The sequence below is a fragment of the Mus caroli genome, chromosome 3 (genome assembly GCF_900094665.2).
Source record: "Mus caroli chromosome 3, CAROLI_EIJ_v1.1, whole genome shotgun sequence".
NCBI lineage: Eukaryota > Metazoa > Chordata > Mammalia > Rodentia > Muridae > Mus > Mus caroli.
The window spans coordinates 29,122,948-29,139,171 of record NC_034572.1 but is presented as its reverse complement, the minus strand read 5'-3'; the positions used below and the strand labels follow the sequence as shown (position 1 = coordinate 29,139,171).

The 16,224-nt window shown below is 43.5% G+C and overlaps 1 protein-coding gene across 6 annotated transcripts in view; it reads right to left on the bottom strand.

The window, feature by feature from the left end:
* LOC115030650 overlaps positions 1 to 16,224 on the bottom strand; it is a 575,682-nt gene that overhangs the window by 469,670 nt on the left and 89,788 nt on the right. For 5 of the 6 annotated variants that reach the window (XM_029475596.1, XM_029475597.1, XM_029475599.1 and 2 more), the window contains exon 2: positions 12,871 to 12,939. In XM_029475596.1, coding sequence (XP_029331456.1) covers positions 12,871 to 12,939 — 69 coding nt within the window. Of the gene's footprint in view, positions 1 to 12,870; positions 12,940 to 13,064; positions 13,262 to 16,224 lie in introns of those variants that run through there. The other variant, XR_003836253.1, reaches the window with a different exon arrangement.

Below are 16,224 nucleotides of genomic sequence, written 5' to 3'. Positions count from 1 at the left end.
AAAAAAAAAAAAAAAAGTCTTTGTCTTCCAAGCATGGTTTCTTTGTTTATGATATGTGTGTGTGTGTGTCTGTCTGTCTGTCTGAATCTAAGTGTACGTTCGTGTGAGAGTGAGTATATTTATGTAAGGATGTGTGTGAATAGGTATGTGTATTCATGAGCCCATGCATGTGCTTCTGGAGTGGAGGTTGTGAGTCACTCGTACCTCTAGAAACCTAGCCCTATGCTGGATTCTTTCTGCCCATTAAAGTTGGACAGAAACACTACAGTGCAGACTAAACACGCCCTCTCCAGTCCTTGTTTACTGATAGTCAGGTCTCTGTTTGGTGCTTCTTCATCTCCACATTCAGCCTTACATGTAAGCCTGCTCGACTCTTCCAGCCTTGCTAGAACCTCAAATTGGGGTCTTTGACCACCTTTCCCCACAGCAGTGAAAAAGCAGGTCTGCTCATACCTTAACACCTAGCAGGTTAGTATCTTTGATTTTGACCAAGTTCTTAGCTGCTAAAATTCATGACATTGTCTGGGTCTTCCTTCTGGTTGACAGCAAGGAACCATCTAAGTACCAATTCACAATTTAAATACAAAGGAACAATCTAAGCCTGCCCAAGGTGGGACAAAGCCATCCTTGGCTAGGTAAGAGTCTGTCCTGATGGCTGTCCTATTTGTCTTACAGTCTACCCACAGCTCCCTAACCTTTCCCAACCCTCTCTTTTGCCTTTAGATTTTCTACTTAGAGCCAGCAAGCTGGTTTAGTGTATAAAACACTGGCCATATGAGTCAGACAACCTGTGTCCCAACAGCAGAACACACACAAGAAAAGGGAGAAACCGACTCCAAAGAATTGTGTATACACACACACACACACACCATGTGTGCATGCACACAAACATGTACGCATGTACACACACATACACACCCATACTGTAACACATACTTAGACACGCACACTTCCTCTTACACATACATACACTCTCCCACATTCACATACAGATTGGCACACTCACACACAATCACAGACACAATGATGACAAATTATGTTTAATGTCATATTCTCCTCCTTCTACGGGATCACCTTTCAACACTGTGATGTCAGCTATGTATCTGGTAGTAATCTACTGAACTGGGTCTATTCTAAATTACTCATGCTTTTTACAGACCATGAACTAAAAGGTATATTCACATCCCAAACTCAATCAAGTGCAAAACCAAAGCATGCATGTGAGTCTTTCTCTTGACTTCCCATGTGGAATGATACTGTCATTTCTGCTGAAACTTAGCATACAATTATCTTTTTTTTTAAGACACAAAAAACCTAACATTTATTTAGCTTTAAACATATGCCAACCATCTTATATAATTATTTAATAGTTATTATCCTCATCGTTATCATCATTGCTTTCCAGAAGAGGAAATGCAAGCCTGAAGAGTTTATTTTAGTTGTTCAAGGCCACTATGAGCCAAGCTACAATACCACTGTTTCTTTGTTTACTTCTTTGCTTTTCTTTTTTTTTCTTTGCTTTTCTTAACTATTCTATTAAAAGTTCCTACATGACTATTGTACTCATATCAACTCCATCCTTTGCTTTGCTCCTCCAGCTCCTTCACCGGTCGGCCCTCCCTCTCAAAGTCATGAATCACTCATCTTAATTACTGTTTTACACACACACACACACACACACACACACACACACACACTACTGAGTTCAGTCGGTGTTGTTCAAGAATATAATCATCTTTTAACTCTCTTTCTCTGCTACCATGCCCCCAGTGACTGAAATCTATTTACATCTGAAAGTGCTTTTTTTCTATCTCCTTGGCCTTAACTCCACGTGTCTTCATCAGTATCTGGTCCACAGTAGTGACAATTGTCTCATTTCACTGAAGACTCCTGCTGACATCTCTAACATTGTCTGTGTTGCAAAACCTCAGCCCCTTTCAGGTCCCTCTTTAGGCTATTTCTTTAGTAATATGTTAATCTCTACCTATCATCCATCCATCTATCTATCTATCTATCTATCTATCTATCTATCTATCTATCTATCATCTATCATCTATCATCTATCTGTTAGCTATCCGTTCTCCATATGTATGCCTTCCTGTGTGATCTCCCTTCTCAGGTATATCTGAGGCAGGATAAAATGACAGAAAATGATGGGACCAGGCAGGGAAGGGAGCCCTCACCTGGGGTCTGGTTGTGGCCCTTTGTCAGCTGTGAAGCATCAATCATCAAATGCCTTTGGCCTTTCTCCCTTGCCAGCTGGAAGCCTGTAATTTTCTAGGAATCTCACCAGAAACCTAATTTACAGAGAAAGTATGCATCCTAGCCCTCTTGTGCAGCCCTGGTGGCTCCTGGTTTCACCTTATCAGATTCAAGGCATATCAGAAAATTCTCTTCTCCTACTTCTGAAAATGAAAATGAAAGGGGAAAAAGGTTTCTTAGCAACCTTTCGAGAGGTAACCTGAGAGCCACCAAAATGATTATATACACAGCTAGCGCAAAGACAGTTCATCAGCAGAGTCTCTTGAAGAGCCTGTCCAGGCACTTGGATATGTCTTACTTTCTGGGACTCTCTTTTAAAAGTCCACAGCTGTACTCTCAGATGTGGGTGTGTCTTTCTTTGTGAATGCTTTTCTTTCTCTTATGCTTAAAACCTACATTTAAATTACCTTTAAGGAAATCTCCAACTCTGCTTTCTATTGGCTAGTCTTGAAATTCATTTCTGCCAAAGCCACAAAGCCACAGTTTGGCCTGAGTTGAGGTGCCCCTAAGATTAGAAGATGCCTTCAGGCTGCAGAAGCCTTCAGGCTGCACGGAGCCTTCAGGCTCCGTGTCTGTCCCTTTCCCTCTGATTCCTCCCTCTATGCCAGAGCTTATCACACACTTGGCTGAGAGCTCCTTGAGATTAAAGACCCTGTGTTTGCTTAGGACATAGCAAACTCTGAGGAACTCTCGGTTGCATTGGTGAGCTGGCCTCCATCTTCAGCATCACTTCAATGAGCCTCTAAGTCCCTTCCACTGAACTGTTCCTTGCTTCTCAGAAGTGCTTTTGCTTACTGTCTCCTCCACAGAGTTCCAGGTTGGGTTGCTAAGTTCCTTTTCCTGACACAGATCTCTGACTCACACTTCTCTTGCTCACAAACCTCCCAATTGCTTGTGGAATTAAAACAGGGCCTGAGGATAACTACACAGCTGAGAGCTCCCATTGCCCTTGCAGTGGACCCAAGTTGGGCTGCCAGAAGCTGTGTGGTTTGGCTCACAGCAGCCTGAAACGCCAGCTCCAAGGGACTTGATGCCATCTTCTGGCCTCTGCAGGCAAGCACACACATGTGCCATCTACACATGAATATACATTCTTGTCCATGATTAAATATCAAATATACATTTTTAAAAACAGAAACAAGGCCAGTGAGGTGACTCAGCACGGAGGCTCTCAACTTTGTTGGTTGTGACCCCTTTGGCAGTCAAATGACCCTTTCACAGGGGTTAATATATCAGATATTTCTTATATCAGATATTTACATTACAATTCATAATAGTAGCAAAATCATAATTATGAAGTAGAAATGAAAATAATTTTATGGTTGAGAGTCATTACACCCGAGGTACTATATTAAAGGGTTACAACATTAGCAAGGTTGAGAACTACTGACTTATTGGATAAAAGCTCTTGAGTTGGACCCGGAGGACCTGAGCTCAACCCATAGAGCCCAGCATCTAGAAGAACCAATTCTTACTTCCTTGTGATACCTTCTGATCTACACGGGCGTATCAGGGCACACATGTTGCCCCCAAACTAAATTAAATAAATAAATATCAAGTAAAATAAGTTTTTAAACCTGAAATTTAAGTCCCCACAATACAACAAGCCCAACATCTCCTTCCAGATCTTTTATCACAGTTACCTAACAACCCAACATCCAACATGGTGCCAAACAGCCAACCACATTCTGAGCTTCAACACCCTGCTTCCTTGTGAATTCCTTTCATTTGAGAAAATATTGCCCACGGCATCATCCTGACCCAACATGGACAAGTAAGCCAACATTTACTCCCCATACTCCTGCTTGAGATACTTTGATGAACCGAATCCTTTCTATCTTGCTAACCTTAGAGACGCTGAGTACACAAGATCTAACCCAAAACTATCAGTTCATTATCTCACATTCTACCTTATAATACATTTCCATTTTAGAACTTCATATTTTCCCCGTTGCCTCAACACACCCTATATAGGCTAGAAGTTCCCAGTCTTGATGGCCTTGCTCCCAGTCTTTCCCAGTCACAGCCAAATATATCAACTAAGTTCTCTCTCATTTGCTTATACACCTCACCCTGAATTGCTCTCTCTTAGTTCCCTACCTATGGTGTTAAACTAGCTCTCTTGGATGAACACACACATACTCATGCAAGCATGCACACACACACACACATACACACATGTTACTGTTGTGCTAGAACACATGACTGAAGTTGACTTGGTTTTCTTGTGCCTTTTCCAGGTTCCCTCTTATAACTACCCCTGACTCACTGTCTCATGAAAGAACATGAAATATCTGTACCATGTATTAAAGCACCTTGTCTATGCCAGCTAACAAATGCAAACTCATGAAACTAAAAGGCTTCTGCACAGCAAAGGAGGCAGTTAATCAAGTGGATGCCGCCTGCAGAATGGGAGGGAATCCTTGCTAACTAGCATTGGGCAGAGGACTAATATCTAAAATATACAAAGAATTCAAATAACTAAATAAGAAAGCAAACATTCCAACTAATCAATGAGCTAATGAAATGAAGAGACAGTTCCCCAAAGACAAAAAAATAAATAAACCTGGGAAAGTGCTCAGCCTCACCAACCGTCTGAGAGACGTGCATCAAAACTGTATTGAGACTTTCTTACCTCAGTCAGAATGGACATCATTACAAAAACAAACGAGACAAAAGCAAGCAAACAAATGAAATCCCCAGATGCTAGTGTAAGGACAACATAAACCCCATATGTCTCCATTTAAGGACCAGGCCTGATTTTGAAAAAGGCTGTAAGGCACCAGCTCCAGGAACAGAGCATAAGTCCCAGGAATTAGGCCATAAGACATCAGCTCCAGGGACAGGCCATAAAATCAAGAACAAGAACATAAAACCTCTTCCCAAAGAATAGTCTGAGGATAACCACAAAAATGAGGAAATATCTAATCTCAGAATGGGCCATCTGCACTGGAAAGCCCTATTTCATCATATGGTTAAATATTCATGACATAAAAATGCAGACCACTGACCATCTGTGAACCCCTAGCACCCACCAGTGAAATTTTAGATCACCTAATCCTTCTAGAGAGTTCCCCCAGTTCCCTATAAGAAGGCCTGCATGACTTTTTCTGGGGTTGTTATTTCAAAGAATGGTTGACCCCTGCATGCAGGATGTTCCTGCAGAATAAACACTCTTTATTTTTGCATACTGAGTCTGGGGTCTTCCTTCAGAGATTTTCAGGCCCTTACACTAAGAGGATAAATGTGGACATAGGGGAAATTATACTCTGCTACAGGAAATATAAATGAATCCAACCTTCATGTAAATCAACACAAAGATTCAAAATTCTCAAGCTAAATCTTGAGATCACATCATTGTCTACTGCAGAACTATTTTATAACAGCTAAATCATGGAAACAATGTAGGCACCCAATGGCAGCCATGGATAAGGAAACTGTGGTGTACATATACAATGGGATTTCTTTCAACCAAAAATAAGAATGCAGTCAGGAGAATGAATGTAACTAGAGACAGTTGTATTTACGTGAATTTAGGGCCGGACAAATATTGTATGTTTTCTCTCATATGCAGTTCCTAGATTCTACATAGATACATAAAGTTATGTAAGTATATTTGACAAGAGAATTAAGCAAAACTTCTAGGGAACAAAGTAGGCTAACAATAGGGAGTGGGGAGGGGCTGACAGGAGAGTGAGGAGGGGCTGACAGGAGCAAGTGGGGGAGGGGATAACAGGAGAGAATGGGGGAGGGGCTAGCAGGAGAGAGGGGGGAGGGGCTAAAGGAAGGTAAGGCATGCTAAAGGAATACAGTCATATAGAATATATGTTTTATGAAAATGGCCTTACATAATGCAGTATTGTGTATGGTTGGTGAAAATGTACACTAAAATACAGAAAATGAAATAAAATCATAAATAAGGTTCCCTTCATCCAATTCTACCTTGTTTTTAAAGCTCACCCTTGATTTCTCAGTTCGACTTTGGCCCTGAGTTTGTCTCCTTTTTCCCAGCAAAGCTCCATGGAATGATCATTAGAAAGGCTCTCTTCTGTCCCCTCTCCTAAGCTACCGGCACTGAGGGGGGAAAAATGCTTTCTGCCTACTTTAATCTACATGTGAGACATCTTTAGGCTCCCTTGATCCTCTATAAATGAGTATATAAAATCTCATCACTCTGCTAATACCACATGCAGTCTAGCAGAGATGCCTATGCCTTTCTCGGGGCCTTCTGTGTGCTGAGGATGAATGACCAGGAAACCAAGATGAGCACGTAGAGTCCTGGCTTACAACGTCTCAGTCATTAAAACAATGGCACAGTTGCATTTTTTCCAAAATTCACAATTATGTTACTATATTAAATATATCCACAGACTTTTGGAAATATAAATAGAAGCCCGCTGATCCCCATAGCCAGGGCGATAATCCAGGGTCTGACTCACTGAGCAATGTGCCTCTCCAAAATTATATGACTTTAGGTTATAAAGACTTTCTGTCCCCTAAAAGCACAGACCAGGTACTAAATAAACACCTTTAGCAAGCTGGAGGAAAGCCTCAAAATAAGTGAATTATTTTAGAACGTTCTTCGTGTTTACAGCTCTCCCTTTCTCTCCCCATTCCTCTCTCTATACCTGTAACCCTTGGCTTATATATATTGTCTCACTGCACAAATGGTGGATTGTACCAGCCCTACAGACAGCTGAGGGGTTTTTGCTTTTGTTTTTGTTTTGTTTTTGTTTTTTTTAAAGAAACCATAAATGTTATTTGTTCAGGGTCTAAGGTATAGCTCAGTGCTTGTCATGAATGAAACCCTGGGGTTCGATCCCCTGTACTGCGTAAACCAGGCATGGTATGCATGATTGGAGAGCTGGAAGAAGGAGGCTCAGGAGCACAGGGCCACCCTCAGCTACATAGCAAGTCTGAAGCTAACCTGAGCTACATGGGAGCCTCTATCCAAAAAAAAAAAAAAAAAAAAAAAGTGAGAGGCAGGAGAGACAGTTCAGTGGTTAAAATTATCATTCCTGCACAGGACATAGGTTGGATTCCCAGCACCTCATATGGTGGCCCACAGGTTCAGATGATCTGATTCCCTCTTCTGGCCCCTGTGGGCAGCCAGGTGTGTGCATACTGCACAGAAATATAAACAGGTGAAACAGCCATCATACACATAAAATTAAAAAATAATTAATTTTAGAAAATTAAAAGACAGTGATTTTTTTTCCATTCTTAAATTTTCTATGAGGATATAAAAGTGATGCTCTCTTTGGCCACACCTGATGATCCCCAAAAAGAGGGCGATGAAATTGTGTTATAGATGCTATTTGTAAAACGTAGATGGCCAGCCGGGCGTGGTGGCGCACGCCTTTAATCCCAGCACTCGGGAGGCAGAGGCAGGCGGATTTCTGAGTTCGAGGCCAGCCTGGTCTACAAAGTGAGTTCCAGGACAGACAAGGCTACACAGAGAAACCCTGCCTCGAAAAACCAAAAAAAAAAAAAAAGAAAAGAAAAGAAAACGTAGATGGCCAAGCACTTGCTATGTGTCCAAGGAAGTTTGTATCTATAAAGATGTCACTCCCCTAGGAGGTAAGAGGGACTCGTGATCTGGGACCTGTATCTAGATCTTCAGCACTGCAAGGTGAGCTTCGATCTTCATCGAAGGGTGTCCTGCTGGCTCCCACCTTAAAGCTGTTCGGGCATAGTGCCTATCCTTCCCTCAGTTCATAGCAACAACAGCTGAGAGTCTGCAAGTCACTAAATTTTCATGTTGCTAGGCCCCTGTAGTCTAGCGCATATGCTCTCCTCCAACTCTGTCTGCAACTATCTTACTAGGAGGAAAAATACTTCCATCTCTGACATAGCTCAGAGCGCTGTGGAAGGAGTCTGTCATTAGCATGGGCAGTGAGTTTAAGCCTTCCTTATGACAATAAAAGCAATGTCATATGGTGGATGTTCTTGACATCATCTCCTAAAAGACCTACAGTGGTTGAGAATCATGTTCAAGGCTCTATGAGCCACATAGCACCAAGGTTTTAAACCAAAGGCAGGAGCAAAGGACTGAGTAACTTAAAGGAAAATCTATGCAGAAAATGCTGTACTGTGATCACCGCCTTAGAGCAGACCATCGCAAACCTAAACCTCTCTGTGTTGATCTTAAAGATGCAGATTCCATCTTACAACACCTCCCAGCCATCTTCTCTTCCTAGATATGATCTCTGGCATAAGCTTTTCTTTGCTTGTTTAGTGTGCAAATTTAAAGTATCACTTTTCACGTCCACAAGGATGAACTGTGTGAGATAAGCAAGACATGTAAGACTCTGTCACAGAGGGGTGTTTCTTGGCGAGTTATTTTTCCTTCATTGTTTTCTCATGTTCTACCTGGGCTTGCTCCTCTACCAAAGCTTTCTGTTCAAATCTAGTCTTTAAGAACTTGGTCTTGGCCCCATGGGAACTCACCCTTTAATGAGTTCTTTGGTTTGGTTTCAGTTTGGGTTTTAACCTTCGATTCAGTCACCACAGCACCTAGAAACCGTGAAATCTCTGAGCACTGCTGTTGGAGAGATAGTCCTGGTGTCCTGTTGGAAGTCCTGCTGAAGAATACACTTTCAGGGCAGTGTCCAAAACACCCATGTAGTTTTCCTTCAAGGAAAATGTGTGGTGGGATTGTTTGTACCCACACAGGGTGTCCATTACCACTAAGCAGGATAGCAACTGTCGCCATACAGGATTTAGGGGTTAAGCTGAGCTTGGCACTGGGCTAAGACATGTTCACATCTGGGTGCTAAGACAAACTGGACGACTCTTGTGTGCCACAATATGACTGGCTTAAAGATGGATACAGAAGAAAGGGGTCCGGAAACAGAACCGGACACACGGGAGAACTGGGTGGAACATGAAGAAAGACTTAAAAAGAAAACCTCTGGTGCTGACCAACCAAGAAAGTGCTCAGGAAACCAGGGGTGCTCAAGAGAGTTTGACAAGATATGCAAAGCAAGTCTTCCCCTCCCCATAGGAACATCACTGTGTGCTCTCTCATCCATGAAAGCAGATTAGACTTTACAAATTCAGAGAAGAATTGAGGTCTATGGCTCTGGACTGTCTTGGGACACAAACTAAAAGAGGATGTGGTTCCTGGTGTATATTTTCAATTTGAATGGATCTGGAATCAACTTAGAACCCGCCCCTTGACCACACTGATAGAGACCTGGAGACTCACCTACCATGGCTGACAGCATTCCCAGCATTCCCTGGTTGGGACCCTGAACTGTATAGAGAAAGGAAGCTTGGGAGCAGCCTGTGCTGACCCATCTCAGCTTTCCAGCACTGCACACAGTGTGACCGGCTCCCTCAAGCTCCTGATGCCATGATTCCCCTGCCAAGAGGAGCCAAAATAAACCCTTTCTCCCTTAAGCCAGGGTGTTTTATCACAGTACCAGAAAGCGAACTAAGACAGAAATCATAAATACACTAGGCAGGACAGGAGCCCCAGAAATCTGTGTTACCCCTCAAAAAGCACCAGGCATCTGTGTTATCCCTCCAGATACCCCAGACATCTGTGTTACCCCAAAAGATACTTAGGCATGAGAAGAGCATAGGCCTACACTCTCACGATGCCTGTATGAACAGACATCAGTACTGACTCCCTCTGATCTTGCTTTCCCCTCTGTGAGACAGTGACTCTAGGTCTGTGAGGGTGAGCAGCATCATGGGTGATGTACTTACTGTGTGAGATGGTGGGGTTTTCCACTTTTGTTTCTGCTGCAATAAATATTGAGTCTAAAGGAGCTTGACTCAAAAAAAAAATTAATATGTGACCTTTTTATATGCGTGGTTCCTTTGTCCCTGAGTCTTAGACCTAATTATTTACAGCTACTACGTCAAAACCTATGCAGAGGTGGGGCTACAAGAGAATGTATGCCCTGTATTGGGTCACCCATCTTCCCACTACAGTTTTCGTGCATGGTGGAAGTTGGTACTTTTCCCTCCAGGGTCATGGTGTCACTGGACCAATCTTAGTGTTGATCAAAACATGTGTGTGCTTTGTTCTCACTGCCCGCAGAACCTGGATGCCTCTGGGTTTATAGTGATGTTATTGTCTAAGGAAACTCATTGCTCATCACCACGTAAGGTGAGTGGACCAATCATCATGCTTACAAAGAGAGGTCACCTCCCACATCTTCTCAAAGGCATCCCATGTGACACCTAAAGAGAGTGAGATTCTACCAACATGACAGTGAACAGCCCAGAGCAGCACCCACAGAGCCTAGAGTTAAGACCAGCCAGCCCCTTTTCTGTACCCTGAAAACAGAAAGCAAGCACCCCCTGGTAGGGTGGCCTAGGGACCATCAGAACCTCAGGGCACAGACCCTTCCATGCCGGGGGAGGTAAAGTCCAGCTTGAACCTCCACCTCCTCTCAGGTTCTCCAAGCCCCTCCAGAACACTGGAAGTTTGGTGGCCTCTGTGATGGAAAACAGCCTTGGCTCGTAACAAAAGTCTCCAAGCAGCCCTAACAAGAAGGCAGGACACCAAAACCCTCAAAAAGGTCTCAGACTCACCAGCACCTCTCAGAAATCGCACCCTCTATTCCTGTAACTTCTGAAGATACCACACAGATCTTAGGTTCCTAGCTGATTGGTGGTTGCTTTGGCTTTACAAAGAATAAAATATGTAGTATATCAGTTGTTATTTCAAAGAATAGGGGGCTTGCAAGCCAGAAATCCAGTGATCCTGGTGACCCAGTCACTACTCAGGGATTAACCAGCTCTCCAGGTCCCCAGCCCACAGACAGCAGTGTTACACAACACTGTCTAAACCAGAGGGAAGCAGAAATCCTCACTGCTTTACCACCAAGAGCCATCAAAGGTTCTCAAGACTTTCAGCAGGCAGCCAAGCATCCACGGGCTGAACCGTTAGGCCCCATGGGCTTTCTGGTCTGATTGCGCATTTCTAATACCTTCTTTGCAGAGACACTTCCCCTAACATAAAGTATGTCCATTTCAGCAGAAGCACTCTGATAACCCTCAAGAAAAGTTATGAAAAATAAGATATTGATTGTACACGAGACCAGCTAACAGCACACATTATCGATGCCGAGGGTCAGCAATGATGGGGGTCAACACTGCAAGGCATCGCTCCCAGGTACTGATGTGGGTCAGCACATAGAGTACCACACCACCTCACCGAGATAGGTTACCACACGCTAACTGACTTGCTCTTCCTCCTGTGCCCAGCCCTGTCCCTCAGGTTTCGGTCTACTATCCAGAAACTGTTATAATCAGAGGTAAAGCCCTTTGAAACTGCAATACCAGCACAAACCAGTACCCCAGTGCCACCCTCACCGCAGCTGGCCAGGCATGCTGTTTCAAAGTCAGGCGTTAGGAGGCAGCAATGACTCAAAACCGCGAGGCTTGGAGATGTGGCTTCAGGAAGTTGGGAAAAAGAAGCGCCAGAGTGTGGAAAACAGACCTGTCTGAGGCAATCCTCTGGGAATTCAGATTCCGTGTGACAAACCATCAGAGGGACAGGGCTTGTCCCTCATCAAGACTTGTGTGAGACCACCTGAGTCCTGTATTGTGCACTGCATCATCTCTATTAGACAACAACAGCAACAAACCTTCAGCCAAGAGTCTAAAGGGTTAAACAGTCCTTAAAGCCCCTGATCTCGCTGGGTTGTTTTGCTCTAGGCTCTGGAAGCAGGAAGGCTGCCTCTGTGGGGTTCTGCGCCCCACCTTAGAAATGTGGTCTTCAGTACAAACACTTTTCATGCCACCCTGAGACAGGAGAACTGGCTGTGCTCATTTATGCCATTCTGGCTGAGCTACCTCTCAAACTTAAAATAACACTGTGGCTACTTACAAGTGCCAATGTTCCTTTTGCCTTTTTAAGATTACCTGTGGCATGTGCTCTAATCCAAAGTATAAGGTTTCAGGTAACTGAGCTGTCTGACTTTCAGGACGTTAAAAAAATGCACTTTTCTCTTTCTCAAACAGGAAACTACCTTTGTTATTTGTATTATGGTTCATTGAAATATTTAAATGACGAGACGTTTTGCTTAAGTCACCTTTAAAATGGCTTGACTTTTAAGTAGCAAAACAACTCCTCTCTCTCTCTCTCTCTCTCTCTCTCTCTCTCTCTCTCTCTCTCTCTCTCTCTCTCTCTCTCCCCCACCCCCTCTCTGATGTTTATTGTGAGGAAATATGTTCACACAATTTTTGCTACAATTTTACCTCATGCATAAATGGAGAGAAATCATGATGACTGGAACTTAAAAGGGAAATGTACAAGGGGCTCTTAGCTCACAGAAGCACCCCCAGAGCTAGTGCCTGTGATACTCACAGTGTATCTTAAACTACTACACTAGCACGCGTATGTTCCATGCCACACAAAGCTCAGCATCCCAGATCACAAGAGGAAGCAGCACTGAGAACGTTGATTGTCACCAGTAAAGACCAGCTAAGTCAACCAGAACTCACATCAAACAACGCGAACATGGCAGGAAGCCCCCTTCCCTTCAAGGAGTGCACGCTTATCCCAAACGCCTCCAACAAGCAAACCTCAGCTCTGTTGCAACGAATCCTGAACAGGGATGGAAGAAAACAGCACACGTTACTTACTGTTCTTAAGCCATCTATCCACACATCCTTCCGGTTCCGACGGGTGAAGAGGGGTTAGTGAGAAGAAATCTAGCAGGCAAAAAGAAGAGGGAAGCAAATGTTAGTTGTCGGGAAACTCACATCTCCGGGTTCTCTTGAGGCAGTCCCCACAAGATCCCAGCACGCGTAGGAAAAAGTTGGAAGAATCCTCACACCTTCATTCTTTCCAATCACGCGGAGCTCCAAACTTTCCCAGCTCAGACTGCTCAGTCTCCTGGACAGCGAGACGTCCAACTTCGGCCCCACTGGAGATGACTGAGTCCACAGAGCCACGGTAACTTCAACACCCGGTCCACAGCTCCCGCTTCTCTCCCATTCTCCATTCACTTTTTCCCTTCCTAGGGAAAGCTCATAGGTCTGTTCTCCGTGCCCCCCTAGTCAGGCCTGGCTTTGAAATGCATTTCAATCTCTCCACACAGACTGCTTTCATTGCATTTAGAGTCCCACTAAGGCCCAGCCTTAAAAGCTACGGATTCTTTTTTTCTTTAGCCTTCCTCACAAAGGAAGGGTATTTTGTAAATTACCAGCTCGTTCAGATCAACAAAAGGTACTTTCATAGAAAGCCCCATTTCATTTTGCTCAAATTTGATTACAAGGATGGAGAAAAGGGAAGGAAGTCAAAAAGAAAGCCCCAGATGGCTTCTCCATTCATCGCCGTGAATGAGCTTTATCTCTGCCTTTTGAAACCGCAGCCGTGGAAAAGCATTTCTGTTGGCTTAAAAAACTTGACAAAAATTATTGGTTTGCCATTTCTCATGCAACAGCCATTGGGAACTGGATGAAAAGACTTTTTCATGGAATCGCCTGCTTGGATCAAAATAATGGAGATTAGGTATTTCATTATAAATTACAGTGGGAGATAGAGCGCCTGTCATATTAATAGCTACCTGCTCGTGGCCTTCAATGTAGCTGTTCTCCTAGACAAAGGACCAAGAGGGTTGTCTATTGAGCTTGTACTTTAGGCCTGATCAATTTTCTATCATCAAGGCAAAAGGTGAGATGACTAACAAAGGAATTCACACATGACTGACCTCATAAGCCTATAGATAAAACAGCTTAAAGAGGCAAAATACATCCTGAAATTATGGATGATAAACTACATAAAGATGGAGAAGAAAACAGAGTGGAGGACGGGAGAGGAGAGCAGTCTCTATAATTCTCCCTCTTTTGGCCAAATGGACACATTAAAAGCAACTTGTTCTCAGCTGCAGATAATTGCAGCCTGTGGTTTGCAGTGGTCGGCTAGAAATCCTTCCGCCTACTCCTTTCCCCCCTCGGCACCGTCTCAGTCATTTCATTCGCTATTAACGGCAGCATTGTGTTCAGGATAAAGCTTCTACCAAGTCACACTTAAAAACTGAAAAATGGAAAAGAATCACAAACGGCACAAGCTTCCGACGCTGCGCTGTGGAAGATGGTATTTATTCTCTGCTCCAGGTTCCTGACCAGCATGGCAATTCCGTTAGGAACCTGAAGCAGCTTAGAGTCTGAGCTGTACCCACTGGACTCAGTGATGATGCTCTCAGACACCAGCGAAAGCAAGCTCCTTCCGAAAGGGATGGGTGCTTCCGGTTCATCCCATCTCGGGGGTTACTTTATATTTCTAATCAAAGTCACCCAAATGACTGCAGATATAATTGAAGTCCTTTACCCTCTGCTATTGCAACAGAATTGCCATGGAATTGCCCTCAACTTTCCTAAATAGAAAACAGGGCTAGACTTTCTGGCCACTAGTTCATTGCTTTTTGAATTCAGGGTGATTGTAAAGAAAGTATCTTCCAGGAATAAAAACCAGGGTTCAGTTATCCCCATTGCCTGAAAATACAGCCTAACATTGCACATACAATACATAATACACCTAATACAAGATAAAAACCTATGTGAGTAGGAGAAATTTTCTGTGCTATTTTAAACCACAGAGCAATATAAGGTTATTAATATAAAAGGGCTTTTAACTGCCTGAAAGCTTGAAAAATACTATAAATATTGGCCCTGGCAGCAATTGTCAAAATGAGGCCACATTTGGATGGGTAACTGTGACCGAACTTAATGGCTTCCAGATCTTGGGCATGAGCGGCTTTAGTGTACACTCACATACACAGTGATAGCACTATGATAACATAAAGGTCATTTATGTTCGGATCAGGAAACAAGAATATGATGTGATCTTTGCTGTATTCAATGGTTGCACATTGTCTTGGACTGAACTGCCGTCATTTGTTTATCAGAGAGCCCTGGAGCCTTAGACTGTCTTCATCATTTCAAGATAGAAAATTCAAGGTTATTAACTGGTAGGTGCCAGTGAACAGACAGGCTCTTCCAAGCATGAAGCTCACAGAGGGTAATATAGAACACATCTTAGGAGTCAGAAATTCTATATAGCCCTTGACCAAGTTATTCTACCTCTAGGAATTGGCCCAATAAAAACCACCAGAAAATGAAGATAAAGATTACCAGCCCTTCCCCCGAAAGATATTTACTGCCCTTTTCCTTTCTTTTGCTGTAATAAACACCACACACAAAAGGGACTTGGAGAGGAAAGGGTCCGTTTGGCTTCAGTGTCACTATTGCAATCCATTGCGGCAAGCCAGACAGAAACAGAGGCAGAAACCATGGAGAAACACTGCTTACCAGCTTGCCCTCCATGATTTGTTCAACTTGGTTTTTTTTATATAACTCAGAACCACTTGTCAGGGGATGGCACTGCCCACAGTGGGCTGGGCCATCTCACATCAATCATTAACTAAGGAAAACATCTTCACAAACTTGTCTACAGGTCAATCTGGTGGGAACATTTTCTCAAGCAAGGGTCACTCTTCCCAGGTGACACTAGCTGTGTCAAACTGACAAAAATCTAGCCAGCACACCTACCAAAACTGGATCAGAGAAGTGGTTAAGGACACAAAATCAGAAAGCAGACTCGCTGAGCCCCAGTAACAATAAGTTGGTGGCTTTGGTCTTCTATGCTTTGGTTCTCACACCTGTAAATCAGACTTAGACTTTTAACCCTAGAGCTTGGAAGGCTGAAGTAGGAAGAGGAGTTCCAGGCCACTGCAGCCTCTGCTACTCTAGCCTGAGCTACTCTATCGCAAAAAGGGGTCAAAGGGGTAGTGGATGAGGTGTAGTGATGCATGCCTTTAATCCTAGTACTCAGAAGGTAAACACAAGAGATCTCTCTGGGCTCAAGGTCAGATTTGTCTATATAATAAGACCTTATATAAGGAAGAAAGGAAGAAAGAAGGAAAGAAGGACTGAAGGAAAGAAGGAAAGGAAGGAAGGGAGGGAGGAAGGAAGGAAGGAAGGAAGGAAGGAAGG